The sequence below is a fragment of the Saccopteryx leptura genome, chromosome 2 (assembly GCF_036850995.1).
Source record: "Saccopteryx leptura isolate mSacLep1 chromosome 2, mSacLep1_pri_phased_curated, whole genome shotgun sequence".
Classification (NCBI taxonomy): Eukaryota; Metazoa; Chordata; class Mammalia; order Chiroptera; family Emballonuridae; genus Saccopteryx; species Saccopteryx leptura.
The window spans coordinates 183488976-183500010 of record NC_089504.1 but is presented as its reverse complement, the minus strand read 5'-3'; the positions used below and the strand labels follow the sequence as shown (position 1 = coordinate 183500010).

At 51.8% G+C, this 11035-nt stretch overlaps 1 protein-coding gene across 1 annotated transcript; it reads right to left on the bottom strand.

The window, feature by feature from the left end:
* Positions 1-2847: 2847 nt before the first annotated feature.
* Positions 2848-6986, bottom strand: HOXC10 (homeobox C10). The gene is made up of 2 exons (XM_066365860.1): positions 6215-6986; positions 2848-3166 (listed from the first exon to the last, which is right to left on the bottom strand). Exons 1-2 carry the CDS (start codon positions 6963-6965, stop codon positions 2889-2891), a joined length of 1029 nt encoding a protein of 342 aa, XP_066221957.1. The 5' UTR covers positions 6966-6986; the 3' UTR covers positions 2848-2888.
* Positions 6987-11035: the final 4049 nt, after the last annotated feature.

Below are 11035 nucleotides of genomic sequence, written 5' to 3'. Positions count from 1 at the left end.
CATTTTTCTAAAGGAAAGCCTCAGCCCCAGCTATCTGGAGGCATAGTTTTCCCTTTGAGGTGGCAGGTGAGAAAAACTAACCCTTTCAGAGACTCCCTTCTCTTTCTGTGCTCTTCTCTCTCCCAGTGACCCTGCCCTACCTTGGCTGGCCAACCAGGCCACCTCTTACTCAAATTCCTGAATTTCCTTGGAATTGGCTAGACTTTCTTTGTCTGTGTCCATCAGCTGAGTCTAGGAAACAATAGCTGCAGGAGAAACTCCTCTCCCTGAGCCACAGGGATTGGGACAGGCTGAGGAGTGGGCAGTAGAAAGTAGGGTTTTCAGGCTTGTCCAGCCCCACTCACAGCTTTCCCTCCTCAGTCTGTATCCAGGGTGTTCTACCTGGAAGGGGGCTGTGAGGCTGTCCCACTGGGGAGGAACGGAGCGGGATAGGTGGGTTGGGGCCCTCGACGAAAACCGACTGATGTAACTCAGGCAGTTTCTTGTTGCCGAGTTCAAAACTCAATCCCAACAACATGAAACTACCTAAGCCACAAATCAGCTGAGCAAGCAGGGCCAGAGATTCGGCTTTGCATCTATCAAGAGGAGATGGGAAGGGGGTTGGGGAAGGAAGAAATTCAGCCCCGTCCCCCTTTCCGTCCCTACAACCTCCCTAAGGACTAAACTAGACTTTGGGTGGCTGGGTGGGTAGGGGGTCTGACTGCCTCATCAGCTTCTGGTCTAAACAAATTATCCAGGGAAACTGGTGAAATGGGGCCCCCAGTCACCAAACCCCCACCCCACCGCCAGCACTGCAGTGGACCTATTCCTCTGCCTCTGGCTCTGGCCCTGGGGGAAGCTGGAGTGTCCTTCCACTCCTGAGCTGGGTCCCCTGTCTTGTCCATCTGGCTCTTCTGCACTCTCCTCCTAGATTCCCTGTGATCCTCTCACTCTCAGTTCAACTCTGGCTTCCCTGTATTTATGGGTAGCGGAATCACAGAGCCTGTGCTCCAGAGCCTCTTCCAATCAGGCCACTTGCCTGGCAAATCCCCACGGTTGGGGACTGAGAGCCTGGATAAGGCTTACATCCAAACCAGCAGAAAAACCTAAGCTTCAATCTCCAGTCCTCTCCAGCCCACCCTCCCTCTGCTTACCCCAGCAGACAACCAGACTGAACAACAACCAGACCCATGTGTCAACCTTGAGGCGACCCTAAGTGCCGGCATAGAGAAAGAAGCCAAAACCTACCAATTTACCCGTTTAAACCGCCGAATCCCACAGCATCGGGCTGAGGAGGGGAGGAGAGGGAGCTCACCGCCACTGCCCACTGCTTCCGGCGTCCACAAGCAAGCCTGGGCTCTCAGAAAGCTCGAATGCCCGAAACACCTTCCTCTCTGTTCCGCCCGCTGTGCACCAGGCACCTGGGGACGCCGCTAGTCCCCACTCTGCCGCCAAGAGAAGAACAAGAAACCTCTTCTCTTACCTTGTCGCCGCCTCCTCCTGCTGCCGTTGCCGCGCTTCTGCTGCTGCTGTGGGGGTGGGGGGTGGCTGAGCTCCTAGTGTCCCCCTCCGGCGGTTAAGTTTATTCCTCGTTTTGGATAGGTGGGGAGCACTTGGGGTTCCCCCAGCAGCAGTGGGGTGCGCCGGGCCCAGCACCCCCGGCAATCAGATCCATCTGCTCCTCAAGATTGCAGTTTGCTCTCTGCCTCTTTCCCTCCTCCAGTCACCTTTAAATGCATCTTTTACTGCAGCACCACATTATATTTGCAGATCATAAAATCCACCTCGCGCGCGCACCAAGACCGTCCTGACATTACTGTTTTATGACCTTGACTTATTGTGGTCACCTGGATAATATTTAAATCAACGTTATGGTCTCTCACTTACATTAAACCCGCCAAGAGACGTTTCAGAAAGGCTCTATGAGATGAGTCAAACACAAAATACACACATCCACACACTCAGCCTCTTTAGGGAGGGGGTGTCACTAAAAACAAAATACCACCCATTTGAGGATTATTGTTCTGGAAATTTATTAGGGTTTTTTTTTTTCTCCATTAAGGAAGCTACATGCAAAAGATACAACATACAGAATATCTTTAAATAACACAACTGCCAGACGGGGACAGGGTGATATGGGGGGGGGGCATTCTGTCTTTGAGTCACTATGTTCTATTTTTAATTTTTCATTTGTTTGTACCTCTGGATGGAATTTTTCAGATGTCAGTGAATGGGGGATGTGGGACTGCTAGGAGAATGGGAGAAATGCAGAAAGCAGTACAAATACGAGACTTCAAGCAGATTCTCAGAGAGACTGGGAGGAAAAGACACGGAGAGGGTTTGGTGGAGGCGCTGGGCACTACGACAAACACACAAACACTAGCTGAACTTTCCAAAACGTCTATTATTCTAAGGAGGAAATGCAGCAAGGAAGAAGTGATTCTGACTGCTCTGTGAGATTACAGACCTTCTCTGGTTGATTTTTGTCCTCTCCCCCCCCCTCCAAATGCAGTGGATTCTACCTTAACTTGACATAAAGAACAGGATGCTGTGCGTGAGTGCATGGGTGAGTGAGAGGTTAACACACACACCAGCCACACTCCCACCGCAATCTATGTGGGCACACCTCACCCCAAAACCCGGCACCCCATTTCTCATGCTTCAGGTGGATGCATCTTCATAGCATGAACCATTCATTGGTCCCTTGGAAGGAGAGTCCGAGGTCTTTGCCTTTCTGCAGGCGCGTTGCATTTATACTCATATTCAGGGAGGAGATATATATATATATATATATATATATATATATATATATATATATATATATATATATTCACCAGGCACAAAGGGAGGAGGGGCAGAGAAAGAAAAGGGGGGAAGAGGGGAGGAGGAGGAGGGGAGGCTGAGAGAGCTCAGGTGAAATTAAAATTGGAGGTCAGTTCCCGAATCCGATTCTCTCGGTTCATTTTCTTGAGTTTCATTCTGCGATTTTGAAACCAGATTTTGACTTGTCTGTCTGTAAGGTTAATGGTCTTGCTAATCTCCAGGCGGCGCTCTCGCGTCAAATACATATTGAACAGAAATTCTTTCTCCAATTCCAGCGTCTGGTGTTTAGTATAGGGGCACCTCTTCTTCCTTCCGCTCTTTGCTGTCAGCCAATTTCCTGTGGTGTTTTCTGCCTTTATCTCCTCTGTTAAAAATAACAGTATTTACATAAGTATCCCTGAAGAGGCAAACCCTCTGGAATGCTGCAGCTTTTGCCAGCCTGCTGTGGGGTCGCTGAGGGAGCACAGGGGAGCTCTTCTGGCCCCATAGGCCTGGCCTTGGGGCTATTAGAATATCTTTGGGGTCTAGATTTACAGGAGAGAAAGACAAAAGGTTCTTGCCTCCAAAGAATTTAAATTTAAGTTACCCCAATCCACCTTGATCTAGCAAATTCTGAGTACTCCCATATCCCACCCCTCAGCTTGCTGACCCTGGTGGGCACTTGAAACCTCACCAGGCCTTCCCTTCTCTCGCTTCCATTCCAGCTCCAGAAAAAATCCAACCAGAAGGGAAAGCATTTTTTCAGGCCCCAGATTGGGTGGCAGAGTTCACTTTGCTAGCTAGAGTAATTCCCAGAGAGTATTAACCCTTTTTCAATTCAGTGGAGGTATGTCACTTCATTCTCTGCAGCCAGAGGCTATTGCAACTGTCCCCACAGACTTTGAGTCCTTGCTCCCACCTGAAGAGCCAAAGAGCAACACTAGCCATTTCCTCCAGGTGTGAAAAGCTGAGGCAGGGGAACTTGTGCAGGAAGCAGAGGTCAGGGACAACAGCTCTGGGGCACGCTGAGTGGTTCTCAGACAACTGCCCTGGCCATAGGTCAAGGGAGAGAGATATCATGAGGAAATGCAGCCACTTGGAAATCTCCTCCCTGGTCTATGTAGATATGTATGCCTGCATGTGAGTGTGTGTATTCCTGCAAAGGCTACACTCTTACACATATGCACACATAAGTGTATATTTATATAAGGAGATACTATAAGTATAGTGTGTATTTCCCATTATGTTATTGATAGCTTTTCTCCCTGGACCACATTCTTACTGAAATGGATCAGCCTTGCTCTTTAAGCAGCAGAAGAGACCTGGTCTATCTTTTCTAGGGAAAAATCCAGAGACCAGAGATCCAAGATGGTCACCCAGCAAAGGACTCTGCTGAGGGCTCTGCATTCTATCTCTTCCCTATGCCAAATAAAACTGCCAGGCTCCAGGATCATATCTTAGTGGAGATTGGGGTGGGAACCCCAGGGGAATCAGGAAGCACCAGAAAAATGCAAACTTGAGGCTGTAATTTAAAACATCCAAATGTCCTAAATTCTGCTACTGCCTCTGCACCTGCAGCCTCCTGCCAAATTGTTTAAAAGCTTTCCATGTCTAACTCTGCCCTGTCTTTTTCCTATTGGGGTTGTTGGGTGGGGGGGAGGGAGGGGAGAAATTACAAATGGAGAAGTCTGGCTGAAACACTCTTGCCTCTGGCCTGGTGGAGACACCAAAATGGGAGAGGGGAGTCAAGAAGGACACAGGCAAAGAGCAGACTGAGATTAGTAGAGGTAGAAGGGCTTAGGTTTTTTGGGGAGGACAAGAGAGAAAGAGGAGCCTACTGGAATGGGGGCAGTTTGAGTCAGGAGGTGGATTTGTTAACCTTGACTTTGTTTTTGGTGAGGTTAGAACTCAGCTTTCCTACCTTAAACCTACACTCCAACCAAGCTCGGGCGGGGTCTGGGGAAAGGGTATAAAATTAAACTTTCACTTCGTTGCCACAATGAAGACTTTATGGGTATGTGCACCTCACACTCTCCCTCATGATTATGAACACACCTCATCTTCTGGCCAGGAACTCCATGAGCTATTTTGCCAAGCCCACCTTTGCAGAGGAGACCCAAGAGGGCGAGGCTCTGCCCTTGCCCGCCAAAAGAGTGCGTGAGCATGTGTAAGCGGGCATGGGTGAGTGTGTGCAGAGCATGAGAGAGGGTTGTGTGTGAGTGTGACACAGGTCGCATGTGTGCGCGCTGCTGCATCCATGTACAAAGCACCACAAGATCCAGGCCATCCCAGTCCCCTCAACTCTCACCAGTCCATCTGTCTCTACATGCACTGAGCCCTTTTTATATACAGCCTCCAGGAGCCAGTGCCATGGGAGGCAGCTTTATTCCTCCCCTCCCAGTTGGGCCTATGCTGATGCTTTTGGCTCCAACTTTTCAGGGAAAGTCGGTCCCCTCAGACTCACTCCACTCCGTTTCCTCCACAGTCTTTCTGCAGGTGTCAGAGAAAGGTCCTGAAGGCCTCTAGTTCTTGCAGCAGAAATGAATCTTGAACCCTGAGCTTGAACTCTGGTTAGGCTTTCTCTCTCAAACCAAAATTACAATGAAAACCAACTAAAGCCACACTTCCTTGCCATTCATACAGAAATTTCCCAACCAATTTGTAAACTGTTATTGGAAACCAACGAAAAAAATTAATTTAGGAAAAAACGAAAAGAAAAAAAATTTAAAGGGAGACTAAAAACTTACAACAATCCAAATGTCCTTTTCGAACGCCATACCCAAGCTAGGCGTCTGGGGGAAGAAGGGACGTGGTGGGCAGCCATCCCCCACCTCTTCGGGCCCAGCCCTGCTGCTGGAGATCCACCCCACCCAGCCGAACCGAAAACCTCAGCATCCCGAACCACACGCACAAATGAGACCCACGTACAGCAAATCGTGCTTCGCAAGAAACAATTTTCAACTGGGAAAACGCAGTAAAGCAAAATCTCCTTTCTCCCCAGCCTTCCCTAGTCCGTGACCCCAAGATCGCCATTTTAAGCTTTTGCAAGCTTTCAGACCTGAGCTGGGGACATCAGTCCCCCAGGGCAACAGCATAGAGCAAGCAAACCAAAGCCAGCACGGGCCTGAGAGTGGTCACCCGACCTGGGCAGATGACGGCGCCTGCAGGCTGCTCGCCACCCCCGGTCTCAGCGCCCACGGCCGCTGCCTGCCGGCGCCTCCACTTCACAGCCTCCCCTCCCTGGACAAATGACGCACCACCAGCCTGGAGCTCAGCAGACCGGAGTCGCTAGCTGGGGTCGCATTTCCAGGACCGTCCAGGGCCTCCTCGGTCCAACCCTATTCCTTCACCCGCTCCTGCCAGAAAAACCAGGTAACCCAGGAAAACCAAGTAACAGAGCCTTCTAGCCAGGCCGTGGCCCAGGCGGCCTTACCTTTCGCTTCGTTATCCGAGGTATCTGGGCTGGAGTCGGCAGTTCTGGCCCGCTCCTTTTCGCTCTCCAAGGGGCTGCCTTTTGGGCCCGCCAGACTCTGCTCGGTCTTAATCTCATTGGGGCTGGGGGGCTGGTTGTCGGACTTGGGGGTCTCAGGGAAACTCACTTTGCCCACAAGCTGGGGCGACTCCAGATGTTCGGCGCGCGGGTTGAGATTGCCCCGCTGCTCAAAAGAGGCTTCGAAGTCGTTGGCCCCGGCACAGTGGGGCGGCTTGTCCAGCGCGGAGCAGCTCGGGCTGGCGCGGTAATAGCTGGGCACCGGCACCTCGTGCTCCCCGAGGCAGGACTCTTGCAGAGAGTGGGAGTAGAGAGCTGCCTCGGGGCCACTTCTAGCCCGCTTCTCTGCGCTGTACATGCAGCAGACATTCTCCTCTTTGACACTAGGTGGGTAGGAGCAAGAGGACAGCGGCCTGCCAACAGGTTGTTCCAGGCGATAGGCGGCTTTGGGGTCGCCCCAGGAGTCCAGCTGCGAGAGGTAGGACGGGTAGGTGTTGAGGGCGAGGTTGGGGCTGTTGCCCTCGTCCCTCTTGGAGAGCGAGGGCGCGAGCCCGCAGCCCCTCATCACCCCGCAGTTGAAGTCACTCCCAGATTGCATATACATGCCCGCACTCCGACTATAGCGCTCTCCTCCGCCCGGCGCAGCCAAGGGCTCTGCGTACGAGTTCGGAGTTACATTGCGAGGGCATGTCATTTTCAAAGAGAGGGGTTTTTAAGGAGCAATACTACAGCGGAGGAGCTGACATCTTTTTTTTCCCCCCCATCGGCGGGGTGGGGGGCGGTTAGAGGGGCGGGAGGAAAAAGAAGGGGAGGGGGGAAATATCAGCTCCATAATTATCTGTGCAATCGGTCCTCACCATGTGACGGCTAGACCAATGGGATTTGAAAATGGCCTTGATGATTCAGACGGCCGTGACGTCACGGGGTCAAGTTGTTGGCGGGCGGAGCGCTCAGCGTGGAGTAACAGCGCCACCTAGCAGCCACCTTGGGGTAGGGGCGCCGGAGATCTTTCCCGCGAACAAAGGAAGCGGCCCCGGGGCGGCAGGGCAGGAGGGAGGTGGAGGGAGATTGAGCGAGGAGGGGGGTTCAAGGAAGAATGAAGTTTGTTTACCCTGGAACTAGCCCGTAACTCCTGGGGAGGGGGTCGGAAAGAGGGGGAATGCGGAAGAGAGGGAGAGCACAAAACAGTCAAATTCAAATTAAAAAGTCAAGACACCGGTTCAGGTATTTTCTCCCCTCTCCTCACCTCCGCTCTCCCCACCTCTCTTCTCTCCCCTCCTTAGACTCGGCTCCCGCTTCTTGGGGGGGGGGGGGGCGCTGAGGTGAGGTTTGGTGAGGGAGGGCTCCAGTGGGCAGAGAAATGGAGGAAAAGTTAAGGAATTCCAAACAGAACTAAAGTTTGCCCTTGTTCGTGGGGCTTGGCCTTTGGGTCTGAGAGCTCGGGGACTGCCCGTCATGGAAGTTGGTTGACTTGCAAGTTTCCTGTGGGAGTTCACAGGGAATCTCCAATGTATAGCTGGACCAGGGAAGGGTCACATCACTTCAGGGCTGCTTGAGGAAAGGAGATTCTGAAGGAATCCAGGGGTCTGGGGAGGAGGAAGCTGGAGACTCGAGGCATGGGTCCCCAGCCCGGGACTGCGGCCTGGGCCTGGATGGTGGGCGGCTGCCTCCTGGATTACCATCTCAGGGGCAGGAAGGCATTGGCTTTGGGTGGGTTTGGCTGCTTTGTTTAAGGCCCCAGCGGCCCTCGCTTTCCAATTGATCCTGCTCCCACTAAAACAGGGAATATTCCCAGAAAGAAAGAAGGAACCAGCGAGGCCTTAGCCCGTTTGGTTGAGTCACGTATCACACGGAAAAACAGGACACCAGACGCGACAAAATCTTACCCAGAGAATTGTCCTTTACAGAGTGAATCAGCTGGGGGGATTTTTAAAAAGAGAAAAGGTGCCGAGTCTATTATTGTGGTTATTTTTTAATAAAAGGGAAGGGGGAAATAAGAGGCAAGGAATGTCTCAAATAGTTCTTCATCGCCGTTTCTTCGTCGCCTTTCTCCCAAAGCGAACTAAACTCTCCACGCCTTCCTTAGGAAACGGAATCTGGAGAATTACTTGTTTTTCCGGTCGCCCCACATTTCCACCCCCCCACCCCGAACAAGCCTCTGGTTTCGACTTTCCGAAGGGCTGGAGCCTGGCGAGGAAAGGACGGGAGCTCCGAGCGAGTGAGGAGGCCGAATCCATTTACTAAGGCCCAAGCTCGCGGGAGCAAGAAGGGGACTTCGGAAAGAAATTCACCGAATTCTCTCATCCAGTGATCCAGAAAGAAGGCTCTGGGGTCCCTGAACCCCGGAAAACTGGAATAACATCTGTAATGTGTGACTTGTTTGCAGGGCCAGCCAGCGGATATTTGAAATGGTTTTGTGTTTTCTTTTGCAGGGGTCGCCGTGGGCTCGGCACAGTGGTTGGACCTGGCAAGGTTAGGATGTTTAGACCCCACAGGAGACTTGGGATAGCACAGGCAGCAGTCAATCCAAGAAGCCATTTGTCCCACCGCCCACCCCGAGGGAAACGAGGGAAACGGAGGAGACTTTATGGCCACTCTGTATGATCTGCATAAGTCTTTCCCCACCAGTTTGATGGAAACTGTTCGCTTTTATGAGGACCCAACGAAAATTCCCCATCATATTTATCAGTCGGGGATAACAATTTAGTATGGGAACTGATTATTTCCTCATTTATGTGGCGGTGAAATGAAAGACCAAAGCAATTGAGAATTATATGGTTTGGGGGGGGTTCCCGGGGGTTCCCTCCCCCCTCTTTCGCATTTCCTTTATATTCCTGCCTGGTGTGCCTGTCCTTGCAGTTTGGCATCCAGTCCCCTGCTCTTGCCCCCTCTTTCAGGGTGTGCTGGTTCCTCTACCTAATGCCCAGGTGCCACTTTGTGACCTCAAGCCTTTCCTGTTTTTTTCTATCGTTATTAGTAGCTAAGGGTCAGGACAGCGCTACTGGAGACTCTGTCCAGCCAGACTTGGATGCGGCTGGGGCAGCAGGAAGTTTGTGGTTAGCCTCACAAAGAAAGGGTCTGAGCCCGACCTGGGAGGGGGTGAAAGAGGTGGAGGAGGGGGGTGAAAGGAGACAAACTCCAGATTACCTCTCAAACCCAGCTAGCCCTAGGCTTAACCTGGAAAACCAGCAGAAGAGGAGTGGAGTCATTCGGCATTAGAACCTGCCTCCCCTACCAGCCTGACCCCCATCCCAATCTCACGCTTTACCTCACCCGTAGGAGGGGATGGAGTCGCTTCAGAATCGTTGCCATTATAATAAACTAATCCTCGCGGGGGGGGGGGGGGGGGGGGAAGGAACCTCCTGCCTAGACTCCTACCTCCTCACAAGAACGAATAGTGTTTAAAGTTGTAATAATTAGAAGTATGATAAACACGGCCCGTTAATGAAAAAATAAATCAAATTCATCAGCCTAAGTGGGACCCCCGGTGGGACAAATGTTTGCCTTTAATTACGCAGGATAAACGCATACCAGGAGCTGTTAAATAAGAGCCTGCAAAGACGCAGACTTGAATAACTTGTTGAGCTTTGTAGACTTGGTAATTCTGCCTCAGTGGGGGCAAGGGAAGAAAAACGTGAGGGTGAGGACAGGGCCAAGGGAGCATTTGTGCGGGTCCGGGAAAGTACTGTCTACTATGGGTCTCAGCCATGCCCCCTTGGGCTCGGTCTTTCCCGAGGCCACGAGCAAAGGCTGTTTCCGTCCTATTGTTCAAGCCTGGCGTTCAAAGGCACTCGAGCTGCCACAGCCATCCTGCCTGCTGCCGCTGCCAGGTGCCCACCGGCCCTGCTGCACAAGGCCAAGACCCTCAGGCCTCCACCCTGGAAAACTGGATTGAGGTCCAGGAGAAGTCTGTGTTACTAGAATTGCCCAACTTTCCAGGAGTGCCAAGCGCCTATGCCGGACTCTTGGACTCCCTCTTCTTGCTTCAACTTGAGGATGTGAAAATCCAGGGGGCTACAGGCCAGAGTGGAGTTCGGGCTGAACCCACATCTTGACAAATCCTACCTACCCCAAGGGTCTTGGCCCCCTGTGCCCTTCTTCCCAGTACCTAGACTCTGAAAGGGAAGCAGGGGTGGGGGGCTTGGCCTCCTGCCGCTGTGGGACTGTGGGTGAGGGAGAGAAGAAAGGTGGGTGCTCCTTGTGTATTCAGGTTAGCTGGTGGGTTCCAGAGGGCAGACTGAGGGCACTAGGGATCCCCACGTGAAAATAGAAGGAAAATGGAGTGCTTAGCAAGCAAAAAGAAACCTCGGTTGTTTTCCAGGCTCTAGCCCTCAAAGTGCCTCAGAAACACTCTGATTTCTCTAAGGAAAATTAGCGAAATTTCCCCATGAGTTTAGGGAAATCATCTGGGAAATTCCAGAAGTAAAGAGAAAAAGCAAAATGTCTCTCCCTCTGGGGTAAAATAAAAACTTAAAAAGTGTGTGTACTGAAATCTCATCAAGCGAAATAGAAAACAAAATCCCACCATAAAATTGCAGAGATCCCCCCTCTCTTGTTTTGGAGTCCCAGATAAATCATTCTCCCTCCAAAACTCAAAGAAAAGATTTGCTTTTCTTTTTCGCTAATACCAGGCTCTGCCCTGCCTTAATTGGGAGCAGGGAAATCACAGACCAAGTGCAGAATGCTCAGAAGCCCAGAACAGAGCTTCACAGACAGGTAGAGAGAGGGAGGTGGGAGCCGCTCCGAGGGGCCTCTGCTCTCGGG